Source organism: Emydura macquarii, unplaced genomic scaffold (assembly GCF_026122565.2).
Source record: "Emydura macquarii macquarii isolate MOO-44397 ecotype Brisbane River unplaced genomic scaffold, CSIRO-AGI_Emac_v2 contig_2676, whole genome shotgun sequence".
Classification (NCBI taxonomy): domain Eukaryota; kingdom Metazoa; phylum Chordata; order Testudines; family Chelidae; genus Emydura; species Emydura macquarii.
Genome location: NW_027132813.1, coordinates 6697831 through 6715897, shown reverse-complemented (window position 1 = coordinate 6715897; position 18067 = coordinate 6697831). Strand labels below are relative to the sequence as shown.

At 41.9% G+C, this 18067-nt stretch overlaps 1 protein-coding gene and 2 non-coding genes across 3 annotated transcripts in view; all 3 read right to left on the bottom strand.

Moving 5' to 3' along the window:
• Positions 1-13658, bottom strand: part of WDR43 (WD repeat domain 43) — a 43614-nt gene extending 29956 nt beyond the window's left edge. The window contains exons 1-3 of the mRNA XM_067564806.1: positions 13330-13658; positions 8485-8619; positions 6908-7029 (exon numbers count right to left, since the gene is read on the bottom strand). Of these exons, the coding sequence (XP_067420907.1) occupies positions 6908-7029; positions 8485-8619; positions 13330-13566 (494 nt within the window). The 5' untranslated portion in view covers positions 13567-13658. The remainder of the gene's footprint in view (positions 1-6907; positions 7030-8484; positions 8620-13329) is intronic.
• Positions 2653-2730, bottom strand: LOC137164576 (small nucleolar RNA SNORD53/SNORD92). Its single transcript, XR_010923128.1, has one exon. It is a non-coding gene; the product is annotated as a small nucleolar RNA SNORD53/SNORD92 (small nucleolar RNA).
• On the bottom strand, positions 7362-7432 carry LOC137164578 (small nucleolar RNA SNORD53/SNORD92). The gene has a single exon (XR_010923130.1). It is a non-coding gene; the product is annotated as a small nucleolar RNA SNORD53/SNORD92 (small nucleolar RNA).
• Positions 13659-18067: the final 4409 nt, after the last annotated feature.

Below are 18067 nucleotides of genomic sequence, written 5' to 3'. Positions count from 1 at the left end.
AGCCAAGGGCTCTGAGTGAACTTGATACCAGGGTCCTGGTACCGAGCAGAGGAGAGTCTGGTGTGAACACTGAAAAATCCATTGTGCACCGGATATACATCAGCGTAGAGTTTGTTGGTACAAGTGAAGGCTGTCGGTGCCGAGAGGCTTGTACCGACAGTGTTGGGAGATGCAGACATGATAGCAGGGTCCATCAGTGCCTGGCATATCATCAGTGGTACAGATATTGACGATTGTACCAATGGAGCCTTCCCCATGGTGAATCTTCAATGCTTCTCTTGCCCCTGCAGAACCAATGCTTCTTTGCCTGTGCCCATCAGATCTTTAGGCATTCCAACTTCCCTGTAGGTTCGGTACCGTGCGTGCCCTGGATACCCGATTTAGACAGCTTCAGTGCCATAGGAATCAATGATACTGACCGAGCCAGGGATCTTTTTCAGCTTAATCGGGGCTCACTATGGGGATTCTCTGATGTTTTCTTAGAGGCTTTACATGAGTGGCTCGCAGACACCTCTGAGCTCACCTCCCTTCGAAGTGGAGGGTTGCGGTGAGGGCTCTTGCCAGGATTCCAGAGGTTAAAGGGCTGACTCCATGAGTAGGAATTTGAGCGTCAGTTCTCTATCTTTCCTGGGTTTGAGCTTCAGTTGCTGATACAAGCCATATTTCTATGAAATGTGCTTCTCTCCCAGGCAGCAAACTCACTGCGCGTGTCCGTCAGTCACTGAGATAGATTCCTTGCAACTGAGGCACTTCTGAAGCCCAGGAAGCCGGGCATACTTTTATCCAGGGGTGTCCCCCCACAGGGGGTCAATGGAAGACAAAGTCCTTTTCTTCTTTTTTTTCCCCTCTTAGGCAATGGCTAAAATAAAATGTAAATGAAGCAAAAACAGAAAAATGGGGCTTCAAAAATAAGCAATTCTAAGAGTTAAATCTGCAAACAGACAACTCTACCTCTGTCTCTAGCCACCTGCACAGGCTGGCTAGCTTCATGGCAGGCAGTGGGCAGCACATGCACAGGCAGGAGGGACTGCTACCAAAGTTCTCTGATCAGCAGCGCAGGGACACAGACACACCTATAGTGGAGCACCCATAGGGACACTACTCAAAGAAGAAAGCCAACTTCCTCTTCTGACAGGATTTTTTAAATTTAGCATTAAACCGAAGCAGACACCTATTTGCAAAGTATTAATTAATCATTAGATTGTGGTGCTTTTGCAGACTCCTAAAAATAACAGTAATGTGGCTTCATGTTAAAGAATTAAGAGAAACATACAGGTTTACTGCTGCATTAACAACTGAACTATCTGAGAAAAGATGGGCTAGGCAGACTCACTGGGAACAAAAAATCTTCTATAACCACCTAGTGTTACTTGTAACTGTTAACCTCCATCACTGCCACACTGGTGGATTTTTAATAATGTATACTCAAAACTCTCAACGCTTTTGTAAAAAGTCAACTATTCTGTTTACACTATTAAAGACAATTAGTTCAGGGAAATGACACAGAAGACTAAAATTTACAGGTCAATATATCTGAGTGTACACTGCAGCCAGAGGTGTGAATGGCAGCTTATGCAGACATGCTCACACTAGCGAACTAAAAACAGAGGTGAAGATACTGTGGTGGGAGCTTCAGCACAAGCAAATATGTATTCAGGGGAGACAAGCTTGTGAAGCCCACACCACTGCACCCTCAGGTCTAGTTTTAGTGAGTTAGCTAGCACCAGGTGGTCTACAAAAGCTGCCACTTACTGCCCCAGCTACAATGTAGACATCCCCTCAGAATTTCCTTTCAAAACACACCTGGCTAGATTCTGTGCAGTACCACCCATGAGGCACAAAACAGGGCAAGAGGGGGGCAAAGGTTGCTTTATGTTACCTTTGTCTCTTTCAGATTCTGGGCTGCTGCTGCTGGACTGAAATGGCTCAAGCAGTTCTGTGCGCTTCTGTAACTTACGACAGCCTTCCCAGTGCTATCTACGGATTGTGCAGCACCTAGCACTACGAAAACACCTCCTCCTCCAACCCCTGCACTGGACTATGTAGTACAGAGCTACCTGCACCAATGCCATGCTGTCAGAGCAGCATATAAGGAAGACACCAAATCAGTCCCACCATCTCTTACTAAGATCACCTAAGAAACCCTCCCCCCCCCACCCCTTCCAGATACTTTTCATAATGTCCAACACACACCAGAATACTGGCAAAGCCTTAATATCAATTTTCTGTACTTCAAACGCATTGCAAGCTAGATTTTGAAAGAATAACTATTAGCTGACAAGACAACCTAGTGGTCAAACAAAGGAATTTAAAATCGCTTGAAGAAGATATAATGCTACACTGATTGAGATACTAAATCTGAGACACCCTGTCACAATCTAAGGCTGTGTCCACACTAACATTTTTCTTCCAACTCCCACTGGTGGTAGCGCTGGAGTAGGCTGCTGCTGGCAAGCTGCACCACAGATAATGCAATGTCACAAGAGTTAAATGTCCTATTCAGTGCTAACTTTATCAAAGATGGCACTTACAAGTCAAGAGGATATTGTTTATGTTTCAAAGCAGATTCTGCAAAATTAAAAAATAATAAATGGCTACACAATTGCTGCCTTCAGCTTCTTTTTGTTTCACTGTATTACTATCAGCACTAGCCTGCTCAGACAGCCAAGAGGAAGTTGTCCCCACTGCACATCAGTAGTGAGCGAAACCAAGTGGGTATCATCACAGCGAGGCATTCTGCTTCACGAATGGACAGAGAAAAAACTGATTTAATGCATGCTACATTGTCAGGATAAATATTAGTTCCTGACTTTACACCACCATGTGAGAACATCTTCTGGATTCTTAAGGTAACATTTTCAGAAGTTCCTAAGTGACATAGGAGTTTATGTGCCATACTCACTTCTGAAAATATTGTCCCTGGTACTAAATTTTCCAAAAATTCCAGACTTAGCATGTCAAAAAAGCAAGTAGTTAAAAAGTGTGTGAAAAAAATCACAGGCCATACTAATGAAACACAACAAACCAATAGGGGTGAGGACTACACAGCTACTGGTATCATGTGCACACACTTGTGTCTGATAGATTTTCAAATAAACCAGCCACACAGAGCAGAGGTAGGAAAGCCATGGACAATAATGAACCCAGTCCCAGCACAACAATGGTAGATCACAGGACAGGAGCCTACTCATCCGTGGCTGAGGGTGGTTCCAGAGGTCACATACCTCCTGTACTGTAACAGGAAGACAGATGCAATCCCTAGCAGATACAGATGTTGAACAAAATGAATACAAACATAACAATAGGTAGGCTTGATCCAATAGGTAAGTACCTGGTATGTGTTGGGATGTGTGTGATAACGATGTTGTGATCCCTACAATGACTCATGTGGCTACTTTTGATCAATGTGAACTACCAATTCAACCAGAAAATGCCATCTGCAGAACAAGTCATTCTGAAAAGAACTTCATGTGGAGAGAATTCATGAGATGGCCAGCTCACGACTCCCTCCCTAATGGCACTGAATCACTGCACTGCTCGTGGAATGAAGAGAAAGATGTGATGCCTGAGAAACTAGAGGACCAAGTATATAGGTGGACACATACCAGGTCATGTTAAATAGATCATTTTTCCCCAGCCATGTAGCCATTCATCCTTGTCAGGAATCTGCAATGGCAGCGTGTTTGTGGACGGCTCAGCATTTAACCACATAACATCCATCAAGCAATAACATCTGTAGCTGAGGAGCGCACAATACAGCTCGAGAAGGAATTGCAAATGTGGATTTAAACCACCTTTGCTTTCCATGATCCTGCCCTGGCTGTGCAAAAGGGTTGGTCTGTCCCCCCGGTGTACATTAGGCTTGCCTGAAGACTGCTCTAAGCTTTAATGACTGCTAACATACCTATGGGGTGCTGGGGTTCACCTAAACTACCTTATCCAAACCCACATCCTACTATGCTGGCTCTAGTGCAGTGGTAAACAGGTTGCGAACCACTGCTCTAGAAGATCCCCATAAACTGATGTGACCTTCCCATGCCAGCTAGTCATTTTCAGGCGGCTTTGTTCTGATGGTGATGTGCAAAGCTGCTTCACCACAAAAGAAAGCGTGGCCCTATCTATGGGCTTTATACAAAGCCCAATAAAGTGAACAGAACTCCTTCCATTCACTTCAGTGGGATCTGCATCAGTCTCAAACCATAGCACAAGTATGTCATCTTGACTGTCATGATTACATGAGTAAGGTATAACAGATTCAGGACTAAGAAGATATGACATATGCTCTGTTGCTTGAATCTGAATGGAAGGAATGAACAAACTTCCACTTCAAAACTACAACACTTACTTTTCCAGATTGGGGGGGGAGGGGGGAATCATTTTCAATGTTGAATAAAGTTTGAGGCTCAAAAAAAGTCTGACTGAAGCCTTACCGATTTATTGTAAACCTGAAACCCAATGAGTTTTGCATATTAGGTTTTACTGCAAATAATTTATTGCAAACAGGACTATTGTGTGTTTCACAAAGTGGCAGGTTCGCCTGGGGTTAAGGGTAAGACACCTACATGATTTAGGTGCTCAGGTCCTATTTTCAAAAACGAGTTAGCAGCCTAAGTGCTCAAGTCATTTTTGAAAATGGTACTTGAACTCCTAAATCACTTAGGGCACCTGAAAATTTCACCCTAAATATCTATTGTAGAGACATCTCAGAAGAATCCACTATTCTGCTGAAAGTCAAAAGACATTGCTGTGGGCCCTGAAAAATAATGTGAACTCTACCAGTTTTGTAGCAGCAGTAAACCGAGGCCCTGTCCACACACAAAACAGTTTAGATGTTTTAGTCAAATTTGTGCAATCACCTTGGATGAACACTTGTTAATCCATTTAAGAGTGGCAGATGCTGATTTAACATAAGCCAATTCCTTACTGACATATCAATTTAGGTTTACATTGGTGAGGAATTATTCTTAAACTAAATTAATATAATTCACTCAAACCAATTTAAGAGTATACACTCAAGGGATTGCACTATTTAGCTAACTCAGTTTCTAAACCAATTTAGTTAAACCAGTACAACTTTTATGAGTAGAGAAGGTCGGAGACAGAGACAATGCAAAACAAATGAAAAGTTTTTAACAATGGTCAAGGTTTTTATGCAGAAAGTTTCAGCCACAGATAAAAAGTCTTCTCATGCACCTGCACTTGCTCTCTCAATCTTACATGGGTGGTGGCGGAGTTACAGCAATGTAACAGAAAACAGAAACACTCCCATAGGTTAACACACATTCAGTGCTTCACCACACGAGGCTACTAAACCAAGAGGATATCTGAATAGAGAAGTAGTAGTCCTGTGGACTTAGGAATTCTGTCAAATTTCGTTCTGCTGAAAACGTTCCAAGTAGTCAAGATAAAGGGGCATTTCTGTGCATTACTTAAAAGAAAGGCTTACACAACCCCTTGTATGTTGTGATGTCTGTCTGCCACAGTCAGCTCCGCACCAATGTAACAACCCCACCACATATACTGCTGATGTCAGAGCAATCAATGAACTATTGAACATTATGTTAAAAGTGAAGTTCCTGATTAAACATGATGTTTTGAAAAACTATGTAAAATATACTTACTGTTGCATCAGACAGAAAAAAACCTGCTTTTAAGATTTCCTACTTTATAAAGCTGGTTCTGTTTCAAAGGTTTCAGTTCTTGCAAGAAATAAGTTTAACACATCCTGTCTACACTATCTGGGATGACCATTAGCTGCATTATAAGCCATTTTACAAATCTGCCATGTACTGCCACAGTTGCATGTAGTCTACACTTGCTAGCATGTCTATGCTAGCTAATTTCCCTCAGTAGCATGAACAAAAGCACCAACACTTTATGTACACTACAGACAGACTATGCACTAGCAGGACTGCCTGCCACAGTTAGTGATCTCCATAATTGAACACAAACAGTCCTAACTGTGGCATGCAACTGTACAAGCACACAGTTGTGTGTAATGGAGAGAACCTGACAGACTGTCAGCTGCTGTACCTCACTGGCAATGGATCTGTGACAATACTGCTACCCCAGCTGCTTTCTACACAGCACACAATATATAACAAGAGCAAATTAAGATTGCTGTTATGAGCATATTTCAGAGATGTTTAAGTATTTAGCCCTTTTATATTAGAACATAAATATGTTTTATTGTGGCTAGATATTAGCAATTTAATCTGTGAATTTTCTGCCTTTTGCCACTTTAATGGTTTTCAGTTTATACCTCCAAAAGTGGGTGCTTGAGGTTATGCTCTGAATCTGTAGTTAAACATCCAAACAAGTGGTCTGACTTTCAGAAGTGATGAACATCTACCCAATGAAATCAGCAGGAGATGCTGGCTATTCAACATTTTTGAAAACCTGCATTTCAATAGGCTGACAGGGATTTACGTAACTACATGACTGTGAAATACTAGAGGACAACAGTGTATTGCACACCACATTTTAGAGTTTCAATAGAACATGATCTAAACTAAATGCTTGTGAAATCTGGTTTTGTGAAGAAAGCCCCAAAACAGTTCTCAACAAAAATATAAATTTGAATTATTCAGATTTGTGATCAGAATGTCTGATATTTTTAAAAATTCATTTTGAAGAAATGGCAGACCCCAATTATTTTCTTGGTATGGTACATCCTTTATGCCCTTAACAGAGCCACAATAGTCCCTAGGAAACCTAGCATTGTAACAGCTTTCCCTTCAGTACAAAAGACTGACTATCAGCCCCTGCTGGCATGAAGCTCAGTGTCCTAAACTACTTGCAAGGCAAAATGTGGCAACTAGATCAAACCAAAATGCTTTTAAATAGGGAAAGCGGGAATGTGTAAAAGAAATGCTGATAGTCTTGACTGCAGACCAGTCTCACTCACCACTTCACTTTGCAGGTCTGTGTGTTCCATTCCACAATGTGTTTGTCTTCTGAACAACTATATAAGTAACCATTGTCCTTGTGCCACCGTACACAGTTTATTTTATTGTCATGACCACCATCCTACAAGAGAAGCAAAGCTTTAATTGTTAAAAGGCAAATGAAACAGGCCTTAGCTATTGAGTTTTCTTGAAATCAGCATACCGAACAAGCCACTTTTGGGGTGCTAAATCAGGTTATGGAAAATATTAAAACGGTTATTCACCCAAACGGAGATGGGACTACACTAACCAGAATGAGGGGATAAAACACATGGCTAGAAAAGTTATTGGATATTCTTCCCAAAAATTAAAATAGTTCTGTAAGACCATTGGTAAACTGCTAACTTGACCCTTTAGTCATTATTTGAGTTTTCTGTAAATTTACTGAATTTTACTATTTGAGTCAGCACCAGCCTGCTCAGACAGCCCAGAGGAAAATGTCTTCACTGCAAGTCAGCAGTGAGTGAAACCAAGCATCACAGCAAGGCATCCTACTTAAAAATAGGCAGAGAAAAATTTTAATTGATATATTTCAAGACCAAAAATGACTTCTCAGTTATGACAGGGTGAGGAATGTTTACGATTCCAAATATCTTCTTTAAAAAAAAAAAAAAAAAACCACACCTCAAATACAATCCATTATTCTGTTACTAAAAAAGAAAATAGGTCACCATTTCTATGGACCCAACAACATGAACTTTGCGATAAAAACATATCATCAGCAAAGTTTCAGCATTTACCCTATCAGCTTTAAACTAATGTTGCTAAACCACTTCTCAACTTAACAGGGCACAAAGATGCTTTCCCATAAGTTACACATGCACACATGACTAATAGTCTAGAACCAGGAGGAAGAAATCAGATAGTCTTGTACATCTATTCCATAAGATTATTATTGATATCAATCATATTGCTTTGTTTTGGTACAAAATCAAAACTAATGAAATCGCAGAGAAGAGGTAAAGTTTATAAGGAGGAAAAAATGACAGCAGGATGGAACCATCACCTTATGGGTTTGGGGAAACCATATGCTGAGAATATAAGGGCTCACATAGACTTTATATGGAAAGCTAAGTCTGTGATTCACACCTTTATAGAATAACGAATATCCCTGTGAAAGTAATATCTCCACACTAGCCAATGCAAATTTTTTAATTTTCAGACACCGAATATTGCCTAATTGTTGAAGATTCAACACACCCAAGATGAATTTCATGGTCTCTAGCTAAATCCTTATCCTCAAGTTAAAAGGAACTCGAGATTTACAATTGCACATAGCCATAAGATGTTGCGCTAGCCTAGAAAAAGTATTTCCTCATCCTATATATATTACCAATATTAAAAGTAGAGTCATTCCAGGTTTCTCCAACATTCTTGTGGATAATGCATGCTCATTCATGTGTGTAACTACATAACCATTCAGAATTTAAAACTTGGTTAAATTAACTTAACCCACACTTTGAGTAAGAGATATAATAGTAGCACATAATGACTTACAAACAGTCAGAAAGATAGATGCAGAGAGTGTAATGCTTACTAGTTTGCTCTGTAATTCTCCTTTAACTGTGCTGTATAATAAAATACTGCCAACTGCTGTACCAATAGCCAACAGATCCAACTGTTCGCTTGCTTCTGCAGCTTCGGATTTCCTTTTTTTCCTCTGAGGACCCTCCTGAAAAGAGATGGGGAGGAAGGGTTAAACAAAAGTAATAAGTTAGTCTGGTCAGCTTCCCCAAATAAGGTTCCATAACCCTAGAGTTCAAACACAACTGGGAACAAGTGTGTATAAATTCTAGCGTAGACAGGACACAATCATGTTAACAAGTTAACTAAAGGAACTACAAACCTTAGTGTTGACAAGCACAAAGACTTATTTCCACCACTATGGTTCAAAATCACAAGACTAGTTCAATATTTTGAAAAGACTGGATGAAGGCATCCTGATAACATAGTGGTAATGTGCTGTTCCATGAAGAAAACCCAAGGTCATTTTACAGTCTTTGCTTTATTCCCAGAGCCAAAGAGGCTGAAGAGTAGTACAGGGGCTTCATCCCAAAGAGAAAGATCAAAACCATAGCATAATTTAGTATTTCTATAGCGCTTTTCATTTTTCAAAGCACTTTATAAACACTGAGTAAGCCTTCAACTCCCCTGAAAGGAAAGTGCTATTCCCATTTTACAGATGGGGAAAACTAAGACAACACAGTGATTTTGCCCAAGGCCACAAAGGGAAAGTCGGTATCAGAACTGGCATTAGATCTTGTAGTTCCTGGCTCCTATGCTCAAACTGTTACTTAATCCCTTGCCCTCACAGTTTGAGTGCCATTGACTATCTCTACACAGTTCCATCCTGTCATCCTTGGCCAGAAGTATGGTGGGAGAGCCAGGTTAGGTAAGTGGAAAAGGCTAGAATCAGTTCTTCACGACGTCAAACCATAAAGAAGAATGAAAAGCCACTACCACCATCACCACCCTTCTGCTCTCGTGGGTTTAATATCAGACTATGTTCATACTCACCTCTTTAAGGGCTTCAAAAGAATGAAGCAGCCCCAACCCAAAGTCCAAAAGAAAATATTTTTCTGCTGAGCTTGTTGTCTCTTAGCTAGACACATGACCTCACCTCAGACTGCATTTTAAAAAACTTTCTACCCACAAGAGACAAAATGATGTTTCCTCTACAGAACTGGATATTTGCACTAATGCACAACCAGGAAGTTCAAAAAGGAATCCTTGTGGGCTTAAAACAAGAGCAGCCAACTTTGTGAGAGCCTTACTGCTCCACCTACATAGGTGTTTACCTTCCATTACAATAGGCAACATGCAGCATGCAATTAGTTTGTGCCCAGCCCCAAAGATATGAGAACTGCAGGACATTTGGAAGCTTTCACAACATTTAAGTTTTGAATTTTAAACAATGCAAAACAAAAGAAACTTTGGATCCCTGAAGATACAGTACTTCAAAAACTTTTGACACAGGGCTAAATGTAGGATATTTGGGTAGAAAAAAATATTCATTTTAGCTGAAGTTAACTCAATGTCATATTAATAAAAATCAGAATTAACTGACATTTGAATAAAAAGAAGTCTAAGGGTACGTCTACATTGACAATGGCAAAGTCGCCACCATCAGATCGACCTATCGAAGTCGACACAGTAAAACCATCCCCTCAAGTGGCGTAGCGTTGCATCGATGGGAGCACGGTTCCCATCAGCGCAGTGCCGTGAAGACGCAGCGCTGAAGGGAAGTACAGCAGTCGACGGGAGTTACGCAAGCTACTCTCCCGTCGACTGCTGCCAAATCGCCAGGTAAATGTAGACCAGGGCTAACTCCTTTCCAAAAGCTTTCACATAAAGCCAAAGCTAGGCAGAAAGATAAGATCTTTACTTGTCACGAACATAATTTCAGGCTTCATTTTCAGTGACAAAGAAAGAGTTTTTAAAAAAAATGCACCAAAAATATGAGTGCAGCAAAAACTATAACACCAGTCCCAAAACATGTTCGTAACTGGAACTAAACATTTAAAACCAGGTCTAATGCATATTAATCCAGGTTTAAAGTCACGTTCAACACTAGGTCTGAACACTAAACCAACTAAATAAACTTGTTTGGCGGCAGCCATATTAAAGCTGTGTTTAAACACAGTTCTTTGACCAGTGAAGATGAATATGTTCCCACCAGATGCCCAGGTATTACTTAGGGTCTTCTGGAACTGCCTGCATTTACTAATACTGTTTAGTACAAAAGATGAACTGAAAAGGAAAAATGAGACCAGTTAAGCACAGATGTGTGCTAACCCTTTCCTCTGGAAATAGCAAGTAACCAGTCATCAGCACAGAAGCAGCTACCAGCTTATCTAAAGTTCTTCCATCCTCCCATCATCTTTTTTTTCCTCCCCTAATTCTTAGTTCACTGGAGCTATTCCAGAACACATTACAAATACAAGCAAGTCCTAATGAAGTCCATCCAACTCATAGCATTGCTGATGTCACAGAATGAGTGAGCCAGGAAGTAGCAAAGGTTTTCCAAAGGGAAATTGTTTTGAAGTTACCTTATGTCTTTGCTGAAATGCCCCCAAAAGCCTGGCTAGTCAGGTGGAGTCCTTGAAATAAAAGGTGCTAAACAAACATAATGTTTAGATATTTATACTAAAAATGCCTCGCTCACAGCCTTGCCAAAAAAATCCATAGAACTAAAATACAAACCAGTCTGAGGTCCTGATCCTGCAGTGCTCTCCACATAGAGATATCTCCTATTAACTTCCCTGGAGCCCAACAAGGAGCTCACTACAGGATCAGGGGCCTTAGATACCAGACAACATCCAGACTTTCATGTGTAAGACGCTGAACTTGACCCCACCACAGGCAAGTGGCCGTACTATTTTCTCAGACTCTAGAGATTGAAAAAATATTTAGAATTCATCTATGATTGTAACTGAGGAATATCAGTATTTTAATTAAAGGAGTCACCGTAAGATGATTTGATTTTGTTTTTCCTTTTAAAAGGGCATGCTTTTCCATAACAAAAGCTAAAGTATCTCCACACAACAAGCACCTATACAGACAGTAGGGAGATGTATGCTCTAAGTCTAAGCAGTTAAAGCTAGGAATTCCCAAGATTAGTGTTCAGAATCTCACTCATTTCTACAACTCAGCCCCATACAGGGCAAATGTGTGGTCATCACTAAAGTGGCAAGAGTCCAGAACATACTTTGCCTTTGTGCAAGTGGAACCTGGCCAAACACCACCTAGAGGCATCGACTGGCACATGATTCTTCTTAAAGGGTATGACACATTACCAGAAAACAGCAAGCTTTCCACTGCAAAAGGAAACAAAACTTGTTTCAAGCAGCACGCCTTGCTAGCATTGCTTAGTTAAAAAAATGGTTGAGATGACTTCAAACCTCAGTGTAGACAGGAGCCTTGTTGTTTTAATGCTGATCACACTTTTGGTTTGATAATGAACTGTAAAAATAAGACAAATGCTCTGAAACGCAACACTAGAATTTCCTAGTTCCCCTCTGAAATCACACACTTATTTAAGGCACTCCTGAATTCTGGAAAAATTCCCTTCCACAAATAACTTGCTAACAGCCATTTGCAAATGGCAAAAGTGGAGGCAGATGTTATCCCAAAAGGAGACTGAACTCTACATAAATTAATAGTGCATGAATTCCTAATGCCATTACTCTCTCATTAACAGTATCTCACCAATAGAGCTGATATGAAGGACAGGCATGTTGCAAAATAATATGTTTTGTTCTTTGAACAAAGGATTTTTACAGCTATCATACATACACACAGTTCAAATAATTTACATGACAAACTCTGCAAGTGCCCCACATACCAATAATACAAACCCATTTCAGAAGAACTCCCTGTCATCTCAATTATTCTGTCACAGCCACAGGTGAGACTGGCTTACCCAGGTGCTTTCCCCCGTTATCTGGATCCCCGGGGTGTTTTTGATTCCACAAGCATTTTGAATAAACGGGGCAGTACTAGGTATATGTCAAACGTGTCTAATGGATACAATAAATCATTGTTTCTTAGTTCTCTTCCCAGCTTTGGACAGTGGCTGACCTTGGGCAAGACACACACTCCAGTCATCAGTTTTCCCCAACCAGTAAAAGTGGAAAATACTTACCCACAGCACAAAGGGGCTGAGAGTCTTCTCAATGATCCCTCTAAAGTGCTTAGAGAGTCCCCGACGAAAGACAGGGTAGGTGTTACTGTGGCATGTATAAAAGTACAGTACACGTGCACCAATTTAGCCCCCTGCATGTAGCGACAGTAAACTCTGAACGCTGCTAGGCTCCAGAGAGGTTCACCAGCCTGAAGCCCCAAGGCCCACGAGCCTGGCCCCCTCCCCAGTGGGCACACCCAAGCCCCCACCCAGCCCATGCTCCCCCCAGCCACGTAACTCCGCCCTTCCCCCACGAGCTCGCTAAACCAGAGATTTCTGCGCGGTTCTCGCTTTTGTGGTGACCCTCCCCAGCCCCAGCTGCTCCCCGAGGAGTGGAGAGGCGAAGCGAGGAGCCCCGACCCAGCCTGTCGGCCCCACCACCCCTCGCCCGGGCCCCAGCGGGCTGGGTGCACGGTAGACGTGCGCTGCCCGGCAGGGTGCCGGGGGGGACACGGACGGACGGACTGCAGGACACGGGGGCTGTGACCGTGTCCCCGCCACAGGGCGGCTGCTCCCGGTGGAGGTCTCCCCAGCGGGGCCTGCTGGCTGCTCTCCCCGGGGAAGCCACATGGTGCCGGGGGGTGGGGCGGAGCAGGCCCGGCCCCGCACGGGGCGAACGGGGCCATGCGGTGCGGGCGGCGGCGGCGGCCCCAAGGCGGCCCGGCCCGGCCCGGCGTTCCCTCCCTCCCGCCCCGGTACCTTGCTCGGGGGCTGGCGGCCCCCCGGCGGGGCCCAGGCCAGGCAGGTGCAGGCGGCGCTGAGGTGGGCGGAGGGCACGTACTCGTGCTGCAGGCGGCTGCTCGGCGTGTCCCACACCCGCAGGCGCCCGTCGGGGCCGCACAGCGCCAGCGAGCGGCGGCTGCCCGGGGAGAAGGCGCAGGGGGCCCGCGGGGCGTCCCCGCCACACGCTGCTCCGACCCCCGCCGCCGCCGCCATAGCGCGCTCGGCCCGGCCTCTGCTCCCAGCCAGCGGCGCGGCGGCCACGTGTTCCCGCCGCGCGCAGGCGCACTGGCCTCAACGCGGGGTCGGGTTGGACTCGGGCTCCCCCTGCGTCGCCGCCCTCGCCCCTCCCCTCCCCTCCCCTGCCTGCACGGGCCGCGGCCTGCTCGGGCCTGAGAGTGTGCAGCAGGGGGGAGGGGTGGGGGGCTGAGTGTTGCAGGAAGAGGAGGGGGCCTGAGTGGGGCAGGGAGAGGGGATGAGTGGGGCAGGGAGAGGGGATGGGGGGGGATGAGTGGGGCAGGGAGAGAGGGTCTGGAGAGGGGGATATGTGTTCAAGTAGTATTTTGAAGGGAGGAGATTTTTGGGGGGCTATGAGTATCAAGAATGAAAGGGGGTTCTGGGAGCTCCATGTATGACAGCTTTGGGAGGTAGGTTCTGTGTGCGGGGGTTTATTTGATTTTATTGGGGGAGGGGGTTGCAGGAGATGTGTCTATGACAAGCTTTTATTTAAGGAGTATAATGATGTAGGCCTGTCAAATGTAGGATATTATGTGACTGTACCAAGGGATGCCTGGGACATAATTGTTGCATTTAAATTTTATTGAGGTTCATCTTGTTGATAGATCTGGGAAAGAGTAAATACGGCAGAAACATCTGCTTTCTCTCTGCCAAAGCTAATCAAAAGATTCATAGATTCCAAGACCAGAAGGTAGCCTTGTGATCATCTAGTTCAGTGGTTCCCAACCTTTTTGAGTGAAAGCCCCCTAGTTAACATTAGGTAAAACTTTTCCATACCCCCAATCATTTTTGTTGTCGTTTTCCGTTACTTTTCCAATTCTGATATATTGTTTTTTAAATGGGGCAACCAGATCTGCACGCAGCATTCAAGATGGATACCATGAATACCATGGAGTTATAAATAGGCAATACTTTCTTATCTATCCCTTTCCTAATGATTCCTAACTTTCTGTTACCATTTTTGATAGCCACTACACATTGAGTGGATGATTTCAGAGAACTATCCACAATGACTCCAAGATCTCTTTCTGGAGTGGTAACAGCTAATTTAGACCCCATCATTGTATATGTATAACTGGGATTATGTTTTCCAATATGCATTACTTTGCATTATCAGCATGGAATTTCATCTGCCATTTTGTTGCCCAGTCACCCAGTTTTGTAAGATATAACTTTTCGCTGTCTGCTTTGGACTTAACTATCTTGAGTACTTTTGTATCATCTGCAAATTTTGCCACTTCACTGTTTACCTCTTTTCCAGGTCATTTATGAATATGCTGAACAGTAGTGGTCCCAGTACAGACCCCTGGAGAACACCATTATTTGCCTCTATCCATTCAGAAAACTGACCATGTATTCCTACCTTTGTTTCCTATCTTTTTAACCAGTTACTGATCCAGGAGAGGACCTTCCCTCTTATCCCATGACAGCTTACTTTCCTTAAGAACTTTTGGTGAGGGACCTGGTCAAAGGCTTTCTGAAAATCTAAGTACACTATATCCACTGTATCACCCTTGTCCGCATGCTTGTTGACCCCTGTGAGCTGTCCATGCCTAGGGAGTCCATCTGAAAATGCCAAGGTCAGGGCAGACTGCAAAAGGAGAGCAGATTCTCCCAACACTGGTGGCTAACACTGCAATTAGATTCACCAAACAGTGCTTCTGATTTCCCACATTGATTATCAAGAAGCTACAAGAAAAAATATACATATACACAATATCATCATACTTAGCAAATTATAACCTTTCTAATGATACCTGACATGGCCTATCCTATATGAATTATTGTAATTTTTCAATATTGATGTTAAATAATATTATAAATGGTCACCCCTAATCCAGACAGCATCACAACCCCCTCAAAGAATTCTTATTTTAAGAATTGCTTATGTTCTCATTTTACTATATAATTATATATCAATAAATATTTATATGGAATATAATACTGTACTTACATTTCAGTGTATAGTATATAGAGCAATAGAAACAAGTCATTGTATGAAATTTTAGTTTGTAGTGACTTCACTAGTGCTTTTTATATAGCCTGTTGTAAAACTAAGCAAATATCTAGATGAGTTGAGGTATCCCCTGGAAGACCTGTCCATACCTCCAGGGGTATGCATACCCCTGGTTCAGAACCACTGGATTGGATGATTTAATAGATATTTTCCTTTTGTAATTTCTATTATTAGCTTCTTTCCCCTGATTATTAGGCCAGTGCCTTGCAAATTGCTGTATCGGGCCAGATTTACACACAAATGGGTGGGAAATGGTGTGATTCCCGCAGAAGCCCCTAGTGTAGACACAGTTCTAACTGTAAAACTACACTTTTGCCAGTTGAAGTTTATTTCACCTGGTTTGTTTTGTTTTGTTGAGATTGGGAGGGCTGGGATAAACTTTGCTTACAGAAGTACAATTCTGCTTATTCACAGTGCATCTACACTAGCAGCACTTTGCTGGCATAGTAAAGCTTTCCAAATGTAGACTTGGCTTAATTTTCATTTATGATTATCATAATTTAGTAGATTATAAACAATTTTTTTGAAATACAGTTCAGATGCATCAGCAGTTTTTCAAGACACATTAAATATGTATATAGTCCTTTCTGTACTGCATTTATTACATATCTTCTACATTCTCTTAAAGTACATACAGTGACAAAAAGCATAAGAGAAATACTTCCTTGCAAATGTAATTTTTTTCATACCCTCTCATTTAATTCCTGTTTTCTTCTTTTAACATGGGGGAAGTTAATATGAGGGAAACTAAATCAATGAAAATATTGCTAATGATTAATGTGTATCATAAATATTTTTTCCACAGAAGAGAGGAGCAGGAGATGCCCAGAAACCTGTTCTGGCTGTAAACAGTTTAAAAGTGTAGTTTATAGACTATAAGTATAAATGTAAAGATAATGTAAAATGACTGTTATGTTCACCATTAAAACCATGCATATCTGACAGCCATAATGTCTTCAAGAGCTATTAAAAGGATTAGTTATTTATTTGATTTACAACACCCAAAAATATGATAGGCATTTTACAGAAACAAGGGAGAAGACAATGGATAACATTTTCAGAAGTGCCGTTGAAAACAGGACTTGGGCTCATAAGTCACACAGGCACTTTGAAAATTTTACTCAAGGTCTGTGTCCCATAGATATGATGGCAAGGGATGAGAAAGTACATACTAGTTTACAGTAACAATATAACAATTCACTGAGGGCCTGTGTACATTTATGGTTCTGATGCAAACAATGAAGCTTTGAATTTTTTTCCCAGTGAATTCATGCATCCGACAATGTGCGTTTTTGCCCACGAAAGCTTAACGCCCAAATAAATTTGTTAGTCTTTAAGGTGCCACAGGACTCTCACTGTTTTCCCAGCGATGTAACTCACTGGTAAACAATACTGCAGCAATGAATTTTACAGAAGGATTTAAAGGATGGGAAGAGGAGGGAGGGTGAATTGTTAAGTGGGTTTAGCAGCGCTAAATGGGTTTTTCTTTTATGCTTTCAGCTACTGTTTTTTGAAATAGACACAAGCCATCAGTGAATTCCCATTGTCTTTTAGGCCCTAGTCCTGCAATGAGCTCCCTGTGGTCTCAGGGTCCAGCCACCTGAGCTCATTGCACGATGGGGATCATATAATGTTACAATTCATTCTGAAAAATAAAGATGTGAAAAACTTGCTCAGACTGTGTTGCAGCATGGATGAAAACCTTAAATCTTCAGAAAACAGTCAATCCCTGACCGCCAGCCTTGATTTTGCAGTTGTTCCTTCTTCCCCATTATGCATAGCAAGTGGAAACAAGCCTCTATTTGACCATTTCTAGACAATATTCTATTCAAATTTACAACATATTGTGATTTTCTTTTTCTTATGACTGTATTTAATTGTTTTTGGAAAACATTAATTGCAGCAACATATTTGCTTTACCTATGTTTGTCTTTTGTGCTGAACTGTTTTGCTAAAATAAACAAATTACCCTATGATTCATTTTAAATCAAAATGTTATGCTTTGTGTTTTTGTCTGGCTGATCAAGAAACCAGATTTGTTATATTCATTCAGCTTGTTATGTTCAATATATGGTTTTGTTTTCTTTTGATTTTTTTTTGGGGGGGGGAGGGGCGGTGGTATCAAGTATAAGAGGAGGGTATAATAAATAATAATCTTAGCATTCATATAGGAATTTTTTTGTTCAAAATACATTACCTGCATTTTGATTAATGTTTGCAATCTTCAGGACAGATTTAAGTCAGTTATTTCCCCATTTTACAGATGGGAATGTTCCTGGGATTGTATTTCAAATCCTTCCAAATCTCTCTTACTTGGAAAAGAACCATATTCATATTCTGTAGTAATTTTAAAGCAGTTTTAAAATCTTACCCCTATAGGAGGAAGGGTATTGCTGCAGTGTGTCATGCATGGGACATTTTCAAAATCTCATCTTTTTTTAAACATCTCCCTAAATTGAATAG